This window comes from Mus pahari, chromosome 14 (assembly GCF_900095145.1).
Source record: "Mus pahari chromosome 14, PAHARI_EIJ_v1.1, whole genome shotgun sequence".
In the NCBI taxonomy this organism is placed as follows: domain Eukaryota; kingdom Metazoa; phylum Chordata; class Mammalia; order Rodentia; family Muridae; genus Mus; species Mus pahari.
The window spans coordinates 54317881-54337813 of record NC_034603.1 but is presented as its reverse complement, the minus strand read 5'-3'; the positions used below and the strand labels follow the sequence as shown (position 1 = coordinate 54337813).

Genomic DNA, 19933 nt, shown 5'->3' with positions numbered 1-19933 from the left:
TCTAAGAATGCATAGATCGGCTGTGTATGTGTCTATCGGCAATGTCATTCCTTACCTTTGATTTCTTTGTTGATGCTTGTGAGACGTTTCGTAGACAGATTGATCATTTAGAGAAGCTTTACCCGTGTTTCTCTTAGCATAATGAAGAATTTAGTATTCCAACTGTTTTAGTTCACTTTTCGAGACAGGGTTTCTCTGTGCAGCCCCAGCTGTTCTGGAACTTGTTCTGTAGACCAGGCTGTCTTGAACTCAGGTCCACCTGCCTCTGCCTCCCAAGTGTGGGGTCCGGCTATATTCCAGCTGTTATTGTCTGAGAAATGTGTTGTCACTGGGTCTGATTTTAGGGGAGAAGCTTATTTACTATGCTGTATTTTTGTATTCAAGGTGATGTTTTTGTTGACCTTTGGGAGAAAGATGCTGGCATACCAGACACATCAGTTGGAATAGATGCAAAGTGATTCTAAAGTGTTAATTTTTTCTGTTTAACTTATTTGCCTATGTTATTATCTAAAACACAGATGCATTTTAAGGGGTTTATCCTTCTTGGATACATTTAACAATACAATTAAATCCCTGAGGCACACATTCCAGAAGAAAATATACAGATAGCCACATATCCGAACTACACTGCCAAATGGTTTGATGCTGTTTCCCAATTTACTTACAGCTAGTTTAAATGTTTGTTTTCCTATTGTTTTTAGTTTTGAGTTCTTGAACTGTTTTACATTTGTCCTTTTTGTTTTGTTTTTGGGTTGTTTTGTTTTGTTTTTGAGACAGGGTTTCTCTGTAGCCCTGGCTGTTCTGGAAGACAGCCTGCTCTGTAGACCAGGTTGGCCTTGAACCCAGCTAAATCCTTTCTTATCTGCTGTTTGGTGTGTTATCCCTGGTTTGCTTGCTTGCTTTTTGTAGTTGTTTTTCTTTTCTTTCTTTTTTCCTTTTTTTTTTTTTTTTTTTTTTGGTTTTTCAAGACAGGGTTTCTCTGTGTAGCCCCAACTGTCCTGGAACTCACTCTGTAGACCAGGCTGGCCTCAAACTCAGAAATCTGCCTGTCTCTGCCTCCCAAGTGCTGGGATTAAAGGTGTGTGCCACCACTGCCTGGCTTCCAACAATTTCTTAATGTTGGCTCAAATCACTACTTTTTAGGATTTTGAAGATCATTACAATTCATTTTATTTTTGAGACAGGGTCTTACTATATAGCTCTGGGTAGCCTCAGAGCCACAAGAGATCCACTTGCCTCTGCCTCTTGAGAACTGAGATTAAAGGCCACTGTACTCGGAAAGATAATTTATTTTTAAATCAGATGACCTGGATTAAAGTCTGGGCTCCAGCACTTACTGAGTGATGATTGGCAAGTTACCCAGCATTCAGAGCTGCTCTAGATTGTGTTGATAAAAGGACTCACTGTATTTTATATGTCTGTCATTGTGTCTAGTGAGATGGTATTTGTGAAATCACTTTTTGTTCAGAGAGCTAGAAATACGTAACTGTAGAATATGTTACTTTGAAGTATTGCAAAACTTGCTGATTTATATCATGCTTTTTATTAACCTGAATATATTATTACCCATATTTATGGTGATAGTTTTTGCCCTACTTTTGAACACAAGAAAGCCAGCCAAGAGTGGCCTGAAATTAGTCATCTTAGTTAATAAGTAAGTGATTAGAAGATGAGCATAGCTATGCATTTAAGAGTTTAAGGCTGACCTTTTTCAGTAATGCATTATTAGCTGAGAATTCCCAATTTCATGTACAGAAGACATGAAAGTTTTTGTTCTGGCAGAACGCCAATGAACATAAATTAAAAATTAGTCAAGTATAATTAACTAATCATTAGGAGTAGCCTACTTTTGCTTACATTTAGTAAGAATCATTATTTACTGAAACCAATATTTTGAATTGTAGTTATGTCTTATGAATCCATGGTAGCACCTTCTAATTTAATAGAGGGGAACCTTAGGACCCAGAAACATTCAGTAATTTGCTGGCCTGAGGACTTGTAAAGTAGGCAGAGCCGAGCCTGACTAGGCTGAGTTCCTAAGTGTTCTTCCCACTCTGCAGTTGTCCTCAGGCGTCCTGATAAGCTTTAGCAATAGCCTGGTTTATATAACACTGCTTGCTTTGTGTGAAAGAGGGATGTGTGTTGTATGTTTGTGCTCCCCTCCCTTCTTTAATCTTGTAAATTGTAGAGACACAAACTGCTTAGTGAGAGTCACAGGAAAAGAAAGCCAGGGAGGGGCCACCTGTGGTCATAGTGTTTGGAAGACTGGGGCAGGAGCGTATTGAGTTCAAAGCCAGTCTGGATGTACTGGATGCTAAGACCCTATCATGAGGAGAAGATTAAAAGTCTTCAGTCAGATGTAGTAAGGAAAGAAAATTACTTACATTTTCCAGAGTATTCTCAGTTCACAATCACATTCTATCAGGTATTGTGAAATGTCATTTAGTAGTAGTGACAGAGTCCCTGTAACATATCTCTTATTGAGTGTTGCTGATATATAGGAGAAACCTGTATTCATTTTTTTCCCTCTTGAGATAAAGAACTTTTTGAACAACTGTAGATCTGATGTTCTATTTTGTTAATTTTTTATCTTCAGGGTCATTTCTGTAACTACCATTCTAGGTAAATATCCATTATAGAAGAAGGAATGATGTGTTTTCAACCTTTACTTCCACTAACCTCACAGAAGCCATTTAGTTTCTCCTCTGCTGGGGATTACAGTGCACGCGCTGCCCGAGGCTCCTAAGTGCTGTTGATGGAAGTGAACTCTAGGTCAGCAAACCTGAGAAACCAGAAGCGGTGGAGCAGTCATAGCTTCACTGTGCAGTTCTGATAGCTAACAATCTGCTTTCACGGAGACGTGCAGGGCTTTTTAGAGTAAAGTTGTTAGGAGATAGGAATTGAACTATTGTGTCAACTATTGTGGGCTCAACTGCTGGCTGTACCCCAACACCTAGAGTAAAACTTTTTTGTTTGTTTGGAAGGTAGTTTTGTTTTGTTTTGTTTTTTGTTTTGTTTTTGGGGGGGTTTTTTTTTGGTTGGTTTTTGGTGGTGTGGTTTATTATTATTATTATTATTATTATTATTATTATTATTATTATATAGACTGCTTTCTCCTTCTGGAGAAAAGCTGGAGAAAGCTGGCCTGGAACTCATGATATAGAGCAGGCTGGCCTGAAACTTACAGAAATCTACCTGCCTCGGGAGTGCTGCTTTGAAAGGGAGGCATTGCCACTCCTTGCTTAATTAAACTTAAAGAGTGTGTTTTCTCTAGAAACTCTTAATTTGTTTAAGAAGGTGACTTTGAATAGAGTTTGCTGAACTGAAGTTATGTAATATATAAATCCTTAAATAAAGCTCATTTTAAAATATGCTCTTTGAGGAGCTGGAGAAATTGCTAAGCACTGGCTGTGGACCAGAGTTTAATTTCCAGCACCCACACAGCAGCTCACAGTTGTCTGTAACTCCAGTCCCAGGGGATCTGCCACTCTCATACAGACATACAAGCAGGCAAACATCAATGCACTAAATTAAGAGTAAGTCATTTAAAAATACGCTCCTTGTATATTTGAACAGGAGATACTTTTCTGTGCCATCGAAAAGGTGATGTTTGAAGTTTAGGCATATTTAAATTAGGCAGTGACAATCCCTTGAGTAATTTGATTCCAGTCTATCTCCCTATGATTACTGCAGATGTTAGTGTCTCCTGACTCTTGTGTAGATTGTTGTGGCATTCTCTCTCCTCTGTGGATTCTTTCAGGGTAGCTGTAATCTTCATAGCTTATCTGGAAGAACCAAACTAATTACAAAAGGAATGGGAGTTGAAGGTCAGGTATGGTGGCGCTCACCTTTAATCCCAGAACTCAGGAGGCAGGGACAGGTTTATCTCTGAGTTCCAGGACATCCAGGGTTACACAGAGAAACCCTGTCTAGGCAGGAGGGGAGGAAGGAGACTGGGACTTGAAACTTTGGTTCAAATTCCAGGCCAATTACTATGACTCCTGAGTCGGCTCCTTAACTTCTTGTTATCTAGGCTGTGAAGTCAGTACCCTTTCTTTGTGTTAAGGGTCAGGGAGTAGATTCAAGGCAAGCATTTAGAGCAGTGCCTAGCATCTGCCTGGCTGGGAGTGTGGCTGCCATTATTTTATGGACCACTGAGCTGTTGCTGAGAACTCTTTCCCAGCCTTTTGGAAGGCATGTCATTAAGTTTATTGCTTACTTCGTTGCCATTTAATCATTACTAATGCAGATTCAATAAGTAAGTATCTCCATGTTCATTTTTTGTGACTGTTTTACAGCATGTGTGATTCTTTCTTTACTATTTATTTATTTATTGGTTTTGTTTTTGTTTTTGAGACAGGGTTTCTCTGTGTAGCCCTGGCTGTCCTGGAACTCACTCTGTAGACTAGGCTTTCCTTGAACTCAGAAATTCACCTGCCTCTGCCTCCCATGTACTGGGATTAAAGATGTGAACCACCACGCCTGGCTTTTTTTGTGTGTGTGTGTGGTTATATGTGTGATTCTTATTGAAAAAAAAAAAAACTATTATTTTGCAGCAATTCCCTTGTCATTTTGTATTATTGTTGATAGTCTTTTTGTTTGTTTGGCTGGTTGGTTTTGTTTTTTGAGACAGGGTTTTTCTATGTTGCCCTGGCTGTCTTGGAACTTGCTCTGTAGTCCAGGCTGGCCTTGCACTCATGGAGAGAGAAATGACGTCCACTGCAGCCGTGCAAGGATAGAGTTCACCTAAGCTAGATGGCCTAAGCTAGAAGGGTGACCAAGGTGGAGAGAAGATGGCTCAGCAGCAACAGTGAAGTTGCTTTTTACCGTGTCTCACAGCCTGAGTTCAGTCCCTATAGTGAACATGGACAGAGAGAATTGACTGGCACATTGCCCTCTGACCTTCACATGCGCTCCCTGTAAGGCCAACCCGCTGCCCCCACCCCACCAACCATAAATAAATGTTTAAAAAAGATCTAGAACACTGTGTAGATATACTTGAAAAGCAGCTTGATTTTGAATAAGAGAAATGATTTTTTTTTAAGTCAAGAATGACTAACTTCTGGGTTTAGTAACTGGTGGGTGGTTATTCCAGGTAATAGGAGAAGGAAAGTTTGGATAAGGCCATGTTTGTTTATTATAGGTTAGGTAGAAGCCGGATGTATTTGTGCACAGTGTTAATCCCAGAGGCAGAGAGGCAGGTGGGTCTATAATTTCAAAACCGGCCTGATCTATAAAGTGAATTCCAGGATAGCCAGAGTTAAACAGAGAATCCCTGTCTCCAAAAGTGAGTGTGTATGTGTATGTGTGTGGATAGATAGATAGATAGGTAGGTAGATAGATAGGTAGATAGGCAGGAGAGATAGCCTGCTACCAAGCTTAAGGCTCCCAGGGACCCACATAATGGAGAGAGTATCAACTCCTGCCAAGTTGTCCTGACTTTCACATGCCCACTGTGACCTGGGTAGTTCCCTCCCCTACAACACAAGCAAATAAATGTAATAAACTTTAGAACAAGGACGGAGGTAGGCATGAGTAAGAAAGGGTTTGAAATTTGAGATGAAGGGTCATCCTAGTCATAAAATTATATACATAACTCTGGAGGTCAGAACAGAACTATAAATCAAGAAACTTAAATCGCAGGACCAGATAGGTTACTGGGGGAGATAGGGAAAGGAGAGGTGCAACATCAGTTAAAGAAAAGGCTATGACAGTGGCATTTGCTGCCAAGCCTGGCAACTCACCACACATTAGGTAGGGAGAGAAGTAACTCCTGCAGGTTTTCCTCTGATCTCCCTCACACACTGTGCCACCCACTTCCAACTCAGTCCTGGGGGAGTGTTGAGGGAGTCCTTGAGATAATTCAACAGGTGTTTGCTTCCAAACCTGCCACCTGGGTTCGATTCTCAAAACCCATATGTTGGAAGTAGAGAACAGACTCCTACACATTGTTTTCTGATCTGTACACGTGGGCTGTGGCATACACTAAACAAATGAAGAGAAAAAGGGAAAGTGTTAGGAGAATGAATGGTCAGCTGTGCAAAACTAATGTGGGGGGGCAGGAGAGACGGCTCAGCAGGGAGCATCGTCTGCTCTCTAGGGCACCTGGATTTGGTTCCCAGCATCCACATACTGGTTCACAACTGTTTCTAACACCAGTTCTAAAGGAACTGACCTTTGCTGGCACCAGGAACATGCATGGTATACATACATACATACATACATACATACATACAGGCATTCATACATATAAAAGTTAGTGAATCTAAAAAGAATAAAGTTAGTGTTTAAAAAGCTGATACAGTGGCTATGTCTAGCAAGGATAGTACTAGGAAAGTAAGGGACAGATGGAAGCAAGACATTGTGGTACTGTCATTCTATGCATCCAAAAGTATTCGTTTTAGGATCCCTCTCAGATTCAAAACATGTGTGCATAGAACCCCAGCACTCAGGAGGGAGGATGAGCAGGCTAATGGTCAACAATTTGAGGCCAGTCTGATCTGTATAGCAAGCCTGTCTTTAATTCCCCAAGACTTAAGAAATTGAGTTAAAAACATTTAAGGGATTTCCCATGCATTCCCCATCAAATGATGTATTTTCAGAAAACACATTCTTTATCTGGCATAACCATGTGACCGTTTCTGTTGTCTACTCCATCTGGTTGCCTGGTAATTTCTTTGATAGTGTGCATTGAGTTGGGGTTCACCTCTTGCTTCCATTGCTTATCCAGGTTCTAAAGCTCAGTTTTGCAGGTGTTTAATCTTTAGAGCTTTAGGGAATCTGTAGCTATTCTAGAAGTGGACTATAACTAGATATACATAGCATTCTGCTCAAGGTTAGATACTTCTGAAAGCAGGAAGGTAACTGAAAGGTTGAATTCCTAAACTGACATCCTTGTATGGCTCCAGTGAAAAACTGAGGTTCATTTAGAACCTGGCTTCAAAGGATGTTAATTTAATTATGGAACAATGTTCCCAAGAAAATGAGAGTCAGTGGGCCTAGTACTTTTACTTTTCTTTTCTCTTGTTATCTTATTGTGTCATCACAATATTGTGTCTGATTCCATACACACATTTGTATGTGGATCTGTGCATGCATGCCAGAGCATGTCTGTGGCAGTCAGGGGACAACTTGCAGGAGTCAGTTCTCTCCTTTTACTATGTGGGACCTGGGATTAAATTCAGCTCATCTGCCTTGGTGGCAAGCGCCTGTACCCACTGAGCCATCTTGCTTTAGTTTTAGGGAAGAGAAGCATCTTGCCTACATGAAGCATACTCCATACTATGTTTAAGACCGTGTTGAGCCGGGCGTGGTGGCACACGCCTTTAATCCCAGCACTTGGGAGGCAGAGGCAGGCCGATTTCAGAGTTCGAGGCCAGCCTGGTCTACAGAGTGAGTTCCAGGTCAGCCAGGGCTATACAGAGAAACCCTGTCTTGAAAAACCAAAAAAAAAAAAAAAAAAAAAAAAAAAAAAAAAAAAGACCGTGTTGCATCTGGTACTGCTTTTAGGTTGATGCTAACTTGGCGGGACCCCCCCTCCTCCTTGGGGGACCCAAAAACTAAATAATTTTGTTTTGTATTGTTTTTGTATTATAAATGGGGCTAATGTTTTAAATGAATAGAGTATTATAGTCTTAGCACTGAACATACAGCCTACAAAGGCCCTTTGTGAGCTGACAGCACTGCTTTCTAAGTATTTCTGCCAGAAACTGACAAAAACAGCACGTGTTTCAACACCAAACCTTTATTTTAAAAAGCCTTAAAGGTATTTCTTGTATCTGAAATGTTGTTTGATATTCTGGGTTATGTTTCTGTTCTACTCCTGTCTTCTGACCTAATCCACAAATTGAATTATTGTAAGGAATATAAAGTTTAATTTAGGAGCCTTGCTCTGTGAGCAAAACTAACGTGCTGTATGACCTCACTGCAAAGTAGGCTACACTGAAGGTCAAGAATTTATGCTGGGTTCCTGCTTGAGGACATTCTGATTTTTAAACAGAGCAGGAATCCTTTGGATTTACTTGCATATTCAGGAACTTGACAGTATTTCATGATACATAATCCAAAATTGATCCTACTACATTGAATTGTGAAAAGTGGCTTGTTATTTCATCTTATCCTACCTTTGTAAGGTTCTTACATTAAAAAAAAAAGAGGTTGTTTTTCTTTTTTTATATATATATTTTTTAATTTATTTATTATTATATCTAAGTACACTGTACTTGTCTTCAGATGCACCAGAAGAGGGCGTCAGATCTCATTACAATGGTTGTGAGCCACCATGTGGTTGCTGGGATTTGAACTAAGGACCTTTGGAAGAGCAGTCGGTGCTTTTAACCACTGAGCCATCTCTCCAGCCTGAGTTTGTTTTTCTAGACAAAGAATTCCTCTGTGTGACCCTGGCTATCCTCAAACTCACTTTGTAGATCAGACTGGCTTTGAACTCCGATCTATCTGCCTTTGCCTCCCAAGTGCTGTGATTAAAGATATGCACCACTACAGCTCAATTTATGTTACTTTGGGCAGTGGTGGCTTAGGACTTTAATCCCAGCACTTGGGAGGCAGATGCAGGCAGATTTCTGAGTTCGAGGCTAGCCTGGTCTATAGAATGAGTTCCAGGAAAGCCAGGACTGCACAGAGAAACCCTGTCTTGAAAAACAAAAAGCAAAGAAGACTGTGAACGCTCAATTTACGTTATTTTTATGTTTATGGCTATTTGTCTACATGCATGTTTATGTATCATGTGTGCTTTGTGCCCATGGAAGCTAGAAGAAGTCATCGGATCCCCTAGAACTGAAGTTATAAGCAGTTGTGAGCTGCTATATGGGTGCTGGGAACTGAACTTTGGATCTTTTGGAAGAGCACCAGTGCTCTTAACTACTGGGCCATCTCTCCAGCCTCCCCCTCCACCCCGTAGGCTTTTATCCTCAAATAAATTTGTGGTGGGGAGGTAACTTCAAGTCTGTGGACCAGACTGGCCTGGAACTCAGAAAGATCTGCTTGCCTCTGCTTCCCAAGTGCTGGGATTAAAGGGATGCCCCACCACTGCCCCACTTCAAATGGCTTTGAATAAATTGTTCTTTTAGTACATTTCAAAATGTTTAGATTGTGGGGGGATTGAAGAACAAGCAAAGAGTTCTGATTCTATGGGTGCTTCTGTTACTTCTGTTCTTCTGTTACTTGTAAAAACAAGTTATGTAGGCTTGTGTATAGTGTAGAAAAGTGTAGAAAGCAAATTCCTGTAAGGGAATAAGGAGGGTGGTACGCATGTGATTTACTTTCAAGGGATGGATGGGAAGGGGCTAGAGCATTGACTCCACAGCTAAGAGCACTTGTCCTTCCAGAGGGTTAGGTTTGGGTCCCAGAACTACGTGGTAGCACACAACTACCTGCAATTGTGGCTCCAGGAGATCCAACACCCTCTGCAGTCTCCTTAGATACATGCTGGCAAATCACCTATTCACGGGAAATGTTGTTGTTGTTATTGGTTATTATTGTTATTGGGGAAAGCGGGGCTTGGAGAAATACTGCTCCTGTCAAGTCATTATGCAGGGCACTTAAATGTAATTTGATTGTTGTTGGGTTTTTTGTTTTGTTTTTTGCTTTTTGGTGACATGTTCTGGCTCTGGCTAGCCTGAAACTTGTGAGGTTTCCCCAGGCTTTGCCTCCTGAGTGCTGGGATTACACGTTTGTGTCATCATGTGTTTTGCCTTGTTTTGTTTTGTCAAGATAGGATCTCACACTAGCACATTCTGGCATAGAACTGATTATGTATTTCATGGCCTTAGCTTTTCAAAAGCTGGGAATACAGGAATAAATCAGTATGCCTAGATCTATATACTTCCTCTTGAAATAGCAAAACTAGCTTACAGACAATCCCCCAAGGCAAAAGAAAAACATTTAAAGATGAAATGGAATTAAGATGGGCATGTTATACAAATAGTTTCAAATGCAAAAGCTTAAATTACCCAAAGAAACACTTGAAAGAGAAAAAACTATGGGCTAGAATGAATCAGCAGTTAAGAACACTGACTGCTCTTGCAGAGGACCCCAGTTCAATTCCCAGCACCAACATAGTGGCTCATAACTATCTGTAACTCCAGTTCCAGGGCATGTAACTCTTCTGGTCTCCATAGGCACTCCATACATCTGATGCACAGACATACATGCAGGCAAAACAAACATGTGTATACGTTTTTTTATTAAAGAAAAATTTAGGAGAGACTTAAGTGAAAATGATGTTTTTTTTTTTTTTTTCTTTTCTGGCTATAAAAAGTTTACATGCACTCGGGAGGCAGAGGCAGGCGGATTTTTGAGTTCCAGGACAGCCTGGTCTACAAAGTGAGTTCCAGGACAGCCAGGGCTATACAGAGAAACCCTGTCTCAAAAAAACAAAACAAAACAAAACAAAACAAAAAAATTTACACTATTTTAAGATGAGAAGGGAAGTAAAAATGAGGTAGAATATAACTAAGTTCTGTCTTGGGAAGTAGGCATAGAATACATGATTGAAATAATTCTCCTCCTAATGTGGTGTCAAATTAATCAGAACATATTGGAAACTTTCAGGAACAAATTTCCCTGTGTCTCTAACAAGTGAGACGACGAGTGATATTAATAGGATGTGTAGATTCTAGAGTGGTATCCACCCACCTAAGCTTGAAAACACAAGCAGCAAAGACAAAAGGTAGTTAGGTATGTAGGTAGATGCTTGTGTCCTCTCAGGGCATCTAGAACAGGGACTGAGCCATGGCTTTGCAGTTCACTAACTTAGTTGCAGCAGAGGCAGATATCTATGTGAGTTCAAAGCCAGCCTCATCTACAGAGGGAGTTCCAGGACAGTTAGGGCTACACAGAGAAAATATATATCAGAAAACAAAACAAACAAAACAGGGCTGGAGAGATGACTCCGAAGTTAAGAGTACTGGTTGCTTTTCCAGAGGTCCTGAGTTCAGGTCCTAGCAACCACACGGTGGCTCACACCACCTGTAATAGGATCTGATGCCCTGTACTGGTGTGTCTGAAGACAGAGCACTCATATACATAATAAATCTTAAAAAGGAAGGAGAAGAAGAAGATGGGAAGGAAGGAAGGGGAGAAAAAAAGAAAGAAGAAAGAAAAGAAAAAAATGAGTTAATAAACGTAGCTGAATGGCCTGTAGGGGTTAGAATTATTCCAACCAATCTTATAAACCAAAATACTAATTTTCTAATAAAAAGAGAAATACATAGATTGAGATTGTTTCTTTCAAAATCCTCCAAGTAATAATCTATATTTAGTTTGAAGGAAAGTGTCTTGCCAACAGGTCAGCACACTTTGTACTGCTTCTGCAGGCCATGTTGTAGCTGACCATGTAGTATCTGGGTATTTGCAGACCATGTTGTGTCTGGTTACTGATCTTAGGTTTGTTGTAACTTGTTCTGTGACATTACCTGAGTCACTTGACTTCTGCCTGCCTGTGTGTGCATTATAGGAGTCAGTTAGACTTGAATACTTGAGTCCTTCTGTGATCTGATCATTCTTACAGAATATTCATAAGGCACTGTCATGCAGAACATCCCACTTTTGAGAGGAAGAGAATTGTCACTATGTTGAGGGTATTTAAGGCCGAGTGACTAGATGACATCATTAGGGAGAGAGTGTGAAGAGAATGCAAAAAGGAACTTGGAAGGAGGCATTGAATAACTCCAAGAGTAGAAGCAGAAAGAGCTGTCAGCAGAGTATGCAGAGAAGTGGGGAGGAGAGCAGACCCTACAGAGAGTGATTGCCTGCCCCCGCTAGGTAAGAGGCTCCATAAGATACTGTTATTCTGGATGAAAGACATTTCTTGATTTCCTGGAGTCAGAAGTGAAGTCAGAAGGCTCACTGCAGTAGAGATTTGCTGCTGAGGAAATGGAGACTGTGCAGGACAGAAATGGGAAGTACTAGATGATATTTATTTGCAAGAGATAAAGAAGCCAAGATTGATCACAGAGAGAACTGAGGGAGCTAAGTCCCTAAAAAAGGTGAAAGGGGTTAGTATGGAATTTGTGTTCCCCACAGGCCTTTGATGGGGTAAGTCTGTGCTCAGGTGGGTGGGAGTATGTTTAGTAGGTTTAGTAGCACAAGGACTGAGGGTTCTCCTCTGTTTTTGTGTACAAAATGAAGGGCTGAGGCTGTAGGTCAGTGGAAGTGTTTGTCTCACATGCGTGGTGTCCCATGATCATTCCCAGGAGTGCCACACATCCACAAAAAGAAATTAACGTTAGCTGGTTAGCTGGGCAGTGGTGGTGCACACCTTTAATACCAACACTTGGGAGGCAGAGGCAGGTGGATTTCTGGTTCAAGGCCAGCCTGGTCTGCAGAGTGAGTTCCAGGACAGCCAGGGCTACACAGAGAAACCCTGTTTCAAAAAACCAAAAAAGAAAAGAAAAGAAAAGAAAAGAAAAGAAAAGAAAAGAAAAGAAAAGAAAAGAAAAGAAAAGAAAAGAAAAAGAAACTACGTTTATAGCTAAGAAAATGATGACTATCAGTTAAAAGGCTGAGGTTTGGCATCTCGGATAATAACTAGAACCAATGAACACTTAATAGATATTTATGAAAAACTGGCTGTTCCTGTTGTATTTTTATTTTTCCACCTATGTCTAGTTTTTCTGGCTCACCTTAAGATTACAGAGTGGTCTTGGAGACGTGGCAGCTTTGCAGAGTTCTGCAATGTGTGTGGCAAAAAAATTATGTTCTAAATTAGGAATTAATTTCTATTGACAAGATCTGAGTATGTAGCGGGGACTGTCTTCAGTCTCCTGCTTTAGTCACACAAGTGTGGGGTTATGGGTGTGTATCACCACACCACCATCTTAGAAATGGTCAGAATGCAAAAGGAAGGTTTGTTTTGTTTGCCTGTGACACTGGCTGTCACACACGAGGCTTTGACTGTGTTAAGGCCAGTGCTTTACCACAGAGCCATGTCCTCAACTCCCAGGAGGTTCTGATGTGTTTATAATTTAACTGTACAGAACCCCTTTTTCATAGTTTATTCACCTTTATTCTTCTTTGGGAAATAATACAGGTTTTTAAAAACTTGTTAAAACTGAATTTGTTCTTATGTGAAGAACTAGACTGACTAAACAAAACTAAGTTCTCTGGATTATTTCTAACAAATAAAATCCATATTATTTTATGTTTTATTATAGAGAACATTTTTGAGAAATAAATGTCAGAAAGTTTTTTTTAGTATATTGTATAAGAAGAGATTATTTATTGAAATAATTCCTGTTACAATATTTCAAAAACAAAACCTTTAATTCCATAATACCATTATTATTAGATTCTACCTTAAATGGACCTAAGTTGTTTTGAATAAAACGCTTTTGTCTATTCAAGATAATACTATGTGAAAGAATAAATAGGGGGAATAAGTTTGATTAGCAGAATGGTTTTGTAGGAGTGGGTAGTGATGGGACTTTGCTTCCTAATGCAAGCATGCGTGTGTGAGAGCACGAGTGCGTGCGTGCTGGAGGGTGTTCAAGGCTTCATGGTCTCAACATCGACTGGAACTCGGTATGTAGTCCAGGCTGGCCCCACATATGCGGCGGTCTTTCTGCTCTGCCTCCCGAGTGTTGGTGTTTAAGTGTGCATCGCCATTCCCAGTTTATGCTCTGTTCTTTTCACCCTAAATCGATCAAACTTGTCGTGAGATCTTTCTATCTATCTATCTATCTATCTATCTACCTATCGATCGATCGATCTATCTATCTATCTATCTATCTATTGATGGTTGGCTATGGGGTTGGCTAAATCCACACCTCCATACTTTCAAGCATCTTCAAAACTTATGTATAGCTTCAAGTTAAGTAACTAGAAGGGCTGCGTAGTGGTAGTGCACTCCTTTACACTCAGCACTTGGGCAGAGGCAAGAGCATCTCTGTGAGTTCAAGGCTAGCCTCGTCTATAAAGTAAGTTCCAGGACAGCCAAGGCTACATAGAGAAACCCTGTCTTTGAAGATAGATAGATAGATAGATAGATAGATAGATAGATAGATAGATAGATAATCCTTCATTCCTGTAGACAGTGCTGTTTCAGACACCCTCAGTATACTTTGTTAATATTAGACCTCCACTTTAAGCTATTTTGATGCTCTGATTTTATTTTTTCACTTTTTTTAAAGATTTATTTATTTATTTTACTAAGTACACTGTAGCTGTCTTCAAACACACCAGAAGAGGGCACTGGGGAAGAAGCCACCGTGTGGTTGCTGGGAAGTGAACTTATGACCTCTGGAAGAGCAGTCAGTGCTCTTAACTGCTGAGCCATCTCTCCAACCCCTGATTTTATGTTTTCACAAAATAACTTTGTCATTCTTTTATAGTAATGACATGTGCTATATTGTTTTTTGACAATATAGTCACAGAAATTTGACATAAATTTATAAACCCAAACTCAGAGTGTATTATGCTTTGAGCCGCCATAATACTCCAGCTCATCTTCATTATGTTAGGTAATATACATTGGATTCAAATGAAAGATATGGCAGATAAAGTACCTGCCATGCAGCCATAAGGCTAGGAGTTCAGATCTCCAGCACCGGTATAAGAGCTAGGCATGTCTGTAACCCAGTGCTAGGGAGTGCTGAGACAACTGATCTCTGGAACTTGGTCAGCCAGGCTAGCTGCAGCAATGAACTCTGGGTCCTGACTCAAGAAAATAAAGTATAGAGCAATGGGGGAAGACAAGCTGATGCCTACCTCTGGCCCGTGCACACACCCATCCCATCCCAACAAAGATGAGGTTATATGTATTTGTGTGTTGTATAGATTACCTTTAATTAGATATTAAATCTATACTTTATCAATATTTGAAGGTAAAAGTTCTTGATACCTTTATTCTGTGAATAGTGCTTCCCAAATTTTAATCTGGAAAAAAAAAAAAAAACACTGTAATAACTTTTTTTAAAATTCCATTTGCATTGGTGTTTATCTGCATATAAGTATATGAAGGTACCAGTTCCCCTGGAACTGGTTAAGGAGAGTTTTGAGCTACCATGTGGGTGCTAGGAATTGAACCCAGGTCCTCTCTCTGGAAGAGCAGCCAATGCTCTTAACCACTAAGCCATCTCTCCAGCCCTTGAATAACTATTGAGAAAAGGTTTATAACCACAAGCTTGCTTGCTTATTTGTTTGTTTATCCTTATTACAAGTTTTGTGTGGGATTATATAAATTGTTTATAAAACTCTTTGCTATAAAAGAGAATTTTAACATAATAGTGTTAACATATCATACAATTAGCATTTGGGATATATGCCATGTTGCTCCTGTATTCAGTTTTAGTCTGTGCAAAGAAGAATCTAATGTGTTGCTGGGCTTTATTTTCTGTATTAGCGCCTCCAGAGTTACTGATCTATGAAATGGCAGAGAATGGAAAAAATTGTGACCAGAGACGTGTAGCAATGAATAAGGATCAGCACAATGGAAGTTTCACAGGTAAGGACCATGTGGCTGCACCAACAGCAAACTGTCCCAGGGCGTTTGATGAGTGTCATTCTTCTGGGACTTCACATGAATTTCCTCACTTAATCCTTACACTAACCAAGTAGTTTGCCTCTGCATTTTGGGATGGTGTGTCCCTTTAATGCTTGTACAGGCAGGCAGATGTCTGTGAGTTCGACACCAGTCTGTTCTACATAGTGAATTCTATTGCAGAAGAAATACCTAACCTACACATATCATTTTCCAGATTTGTAGTTTGAATCCAAGTACAACTGCTGGATTCTAGTTGGTTCTTTTTTTTTTTTTTTTTTTGTGAGGGGGGGGGTTTTTTTTTTTTGAATTCTTGTTATGAAAAGTGATAGGAGATTTGTGTTCGCAAACCGACCCAGAAATAGTGTTTTCTTAATATTTTGCAGTCAGTGCTTTTAATCACAGATTTTTTTGTTTTTGTTTTTTTTTTTTTTTTTTTTTTTTTTGTGAGGGGAGGGAGGTACATTTCAAGATGGGGTTTCTTTGCAACAGCCTAGAACTCACTTTGTAGGCCAAGCTTGCCTCTGAACTCACAGAGATCTATGTGCCTCCAAGTGCTAAGATTAAAGGCATGTTCCACTATGACAGGCCATCAACTGATAAATTCTTAGTGCCATTTGTGTAGGATACATGCTATGAATTAGTAAAGAACATGATTTATTTGTGTGTGTGTTTGTGTGTGTGTGTTTTGTTTTTGCAGGGTTTGTTGTTGCTGCCTCGGTAATATTGATGGGAATATAACAGATCTAGGGCCAGTGCACAGAGGACACGCACAGCGTGTGTAAAATCCTGGATTCAGTCCTCATCATCAAAAAGAAGCAGCAACCATGACAGTTAGTTTTATTTCTGACTGTTTGGACTAGTTTCCATTTCTCAGGATTATTGGGCTTGCTGTGAATGGTTACCTGGGACATGTATGAAACTTTGTTTCTAAGCAGTCATACATTATACCATCCTTCTGTGATAACTAAGAATACTCTGCAGAGCTGCAACTGATGGAGTGGAAAGAGATAGGCAAAGATGTACAGACAGGTGAGAAGCCACTGAGACTTCGGTACAGGAACCTACTACAATCCTTGTTCTTTTGTTAAGATTTCAGAGACCAGAGTTCTGTTCTATAAATTGCCTCCTCTACAGAAGGTCGATCTGAGTTTGGTACTTTGAACTCCTTAGATTTGCATGGTCACAATGTTAAATCTCACTTATACTTTTGAGGTATTTTTATGCTATTAGAGATACAAGACAGCAGGGTGGGTCGTTTTTATTCTTTGAAAACGGTAGCACAGATGTTAGGGATTCTCCTTTAACTTCCATGCTGTTGTTTTTCAGACCCCTCTTCAGTTCATGAGAAGAAGAGAAGGGATCGGGAAGAAAGACAGAATATTGTCCTGTGGAGACAGCCACTCATTACCTTGCAGTATTTCTCTCTGGAAACTCTTGTAGTTTTGAAGGAATGGACCTCAAAGTAAAGAGCTTTCTTACTACTTTTTATATAAATCGTATTTACTAATTTTAGAAGTCCTTAGCTGTCTCCTACTCCCTGCCATCTGTTTCACCAAAACGGATTAATTAAATTTAGAACATTATCATAGGAACATTTGTTTTCCTTCCTATAGTTTAAAAAGAATTAGACTAGGGATGGGGATGTAGCTCAGTTAGAGTGCATGCCTCTCAAGCACAAAGCCATCACCACATAAGAATCAGTTTTCCAAGATCTCCCTCTGCTGTGTACTTAAAGATCAGCCTGGGCAACATAAAGACTCTGCCACCCACCTCACCCCACCCCAAATGGAGAGCAATAGATTGGGATATTCAGTTTGAGGAAAGATGAGTGAGGAGATGTTATTTACTTGATAGGTTATTGCAGGTGACTGCCTGCTCTTGTTGTCTTCTAGGGGAAACATGGAAAAGGTAATGGTTGTTCCCACTGGATTTTATCTTAAAAAGAAACCAGGCCTGCTTTATTGACAGCCAGGGAAAAAGAGCTCTGCCATAAAATATGTCCTGTCTTTTAAACCCCTTGCATCTAGCTGTTTTAAATATGGCAGAGAGCAATTTCACATCTTATTATTTTCTTGTCCTTTTAAAGAATCTATATTGTTATCTTACAATTTTGTTGTATTTAACATTTATAAAACATTTTGTGACAAATTTCAGCTTATTTCATTCCTCTAGAAGCCCTACAAAGGAAAACAAGCAAATATATAAGTATTATGATTTTTTTTTAAGATTTTTTTATTTATTTATTATATGTAAGTACACTGTAGCTGTCAGAAGAGGGCATCAGATCTCATTACGGATGGTTGTGAGCCATCATATGGTTGCTGGGATTTGAACACACAACTTTCAGAACAACAGTCGGCGCTCTTAACCTCTGAGCCATCTCTCCAGCCCGACCGAGTATTATGATTCTTAAAGGCAAAAGTGCAAATCAGATTGGTTAAATGTCTTGCTAAAAGAGCACTCCCCACTGGGCAACCCAGTTCGTGGCTAGAAAGCCGGCACTTTTCCTGTTGTGCCTCTCCAAATTCAAAGATCAGGTGCAAGCCAGATGAGGCTTTGGGTGGAGAAAGGCTGAGTAAGAGTGTGGCTGTATGATAATCCAGGTTCTGGCCCTGCGTACCTTCACTGACTCTGTCTATTCCAAAGGCTGTTTCTACAGATTGTAAGATTAATGTGACGGGTTGTTTTTTTTTCCATTTCTTTTTAAGATTGTGGCATCGTCAAAGCATTGTGGTGTCCTTTTTACTGCTGCTTGCTGCGCTTGTAGCTACGTATTATGTGGAAGGAGCGCACCAACAGGTACGGTGCTGCGGTTCCCATTCTGTACTCACACATTTCAGAATCAGACTAATTCAGAGTTCATAGAATTTATACCCTCAACATTTTAAGCATACTGATAACTGGTATCTTAATGTCTTATTCCATGTGCTAAAAATACCCAAGCACTGTCTCATAGCTGTTCAATGTTATTTTGGTATTTAGGATACTGTTTTACCTTCAAAGATTTAAGCTAGCTTTTTTTGTATTTAGTCAAAACAGCATGGATCCTTTCATCTTTACCACAATGTCTTCATAATGTCTACTGTATGCCTTTCTGATCTGTCCAAACAGATTTCATCCTAGATTGAGAGGTTTTATGTCTGTGAAAGGTATATTCATTTCCCTGCAGTCAATAGTCATAGTACTGATGGGAAAATAAGGAAGTAACATTTGTCAGCACATTTTCTTTTCTTTTTTTTTTTAAAATTAATTAATTAATTTATTTATTTATTTTTGGGTTTTCGAGACAGGGTTTCTCTGTAGCCCTGGCTGTCCTGGAACTTACTTTGTAGACCAGGCTGGCCTCGAACTCAGAAACCCGCCTGCCTCTGCCTTCAGAGTGCTGGGATTAAAGGCGTGCGCCACCACGCCTGGCTAGCACATTTTCATTAAAATAGTGAAGTATTAATCTATTCTAATAGGAAATGTTTTTTAGAAGCTATCATTTTAAAGTAATTATTCTAATGTCACAGAGGGTTTTTGTTGTTTTTAAGTAATTTTCAATGCATTTTGTATAGGAATCTTTATATCTTGGCATGATGGTTTGTATATGCTTGGCCCAGGGAGTGGCACTATTAGGAGGTATGGCCTTGTTGGAGTAGGTGTTTCACTGTGGTCGTGGGCTTAAGACCCTCACCCTAGATGCCTGGAAGTCAGTATTCTGCTAGCAGCCTTCAGATAAAGATGTAGAACTCTCTGTTCCTCCTGTACTATGCCTGCCTGGATACTGCCATGTTCCCGCCTTGATGATACTGGATTGAACCTCTGAACCTGTAAACCAGCCCCAATTAAATGTTGTCCTTATAAGACTTGCCTTGGTCATGGTGTCTGTTCACAGCAGTGAAACCCTAAGATACTTGGTAAGACACTTTACAGCCAAGCTGTCCATGGTGTCTCATGCCAGTAAGCACAACAGAAGCAGGGGGAATCACTGTGAGTTTAAAGACAGTCTGTTTAACAGAGTCCTAGGCTAGCTACAGGTACACAGTGAAATTCTGCCTCTTACCAAATAAGTAAATAACCATGGTGCATACCCTTTTAATACCAGCACTCCAGAGGCAGGTGGATCCCTGTGAGTTGAAAGCCAGCCTGATCTACAGAGTTAGTTCCAGGACATCCAAAGCTATGCAGAGAAACCCTGTCTTATAAAACAAAGAAGGAAGGAAGGAAGGAAGAAAGGCAGGCAGGCAAGCACAGCAAGCATACAGCAAGCATCCAGCAACTCTATAACCTCTCTACTCCCTTATTATATTGACTAACACTGAGGAATTTGTCTAGAAATAAGTCAGTTCTTTCTTTTCTTTTTTTCTTTTTTTTTGTTTGTTTGTTTGTTTTTGGATTTTTTTTTTTTTTTTTTTTTTTTTTTTTCTACAGACAACTCTCCTCCTTGAAGTC

The 19933-nt window shown here is 39.9% G+C and overlaps 1 protein-coding gene across 1 annotated transcript in view; it reads left to right on the top strand.

Moving 5' to 3' along the window:
* Positions 1 to 19933, top strand: part of Vmp1 (vacuole membrane protein 1) — a 96766-nt gene that overhangs the window by 963 nt on the left and 75870 nt on the right. Inside the window, exons 2-4 of the mRNA XM_021211983.2 lie at positions 15359 to 15460; positions 16826 to 16961; positions 18208 to 18298. Of these exons, the coding sequence (XP_021067642.1) occupies positions 15385 to 15460; positions 16826 to 16961; positions 18208 to 18298 (303 nt within the window). The 5' untranslated portion in view covers positions 15359 to 15384. The remainder of the gene's footprint in view (positions 1 to 15358; positions 15461 to 16825; positions 16962 to 18207; positions 18299 to 19933) is intronic.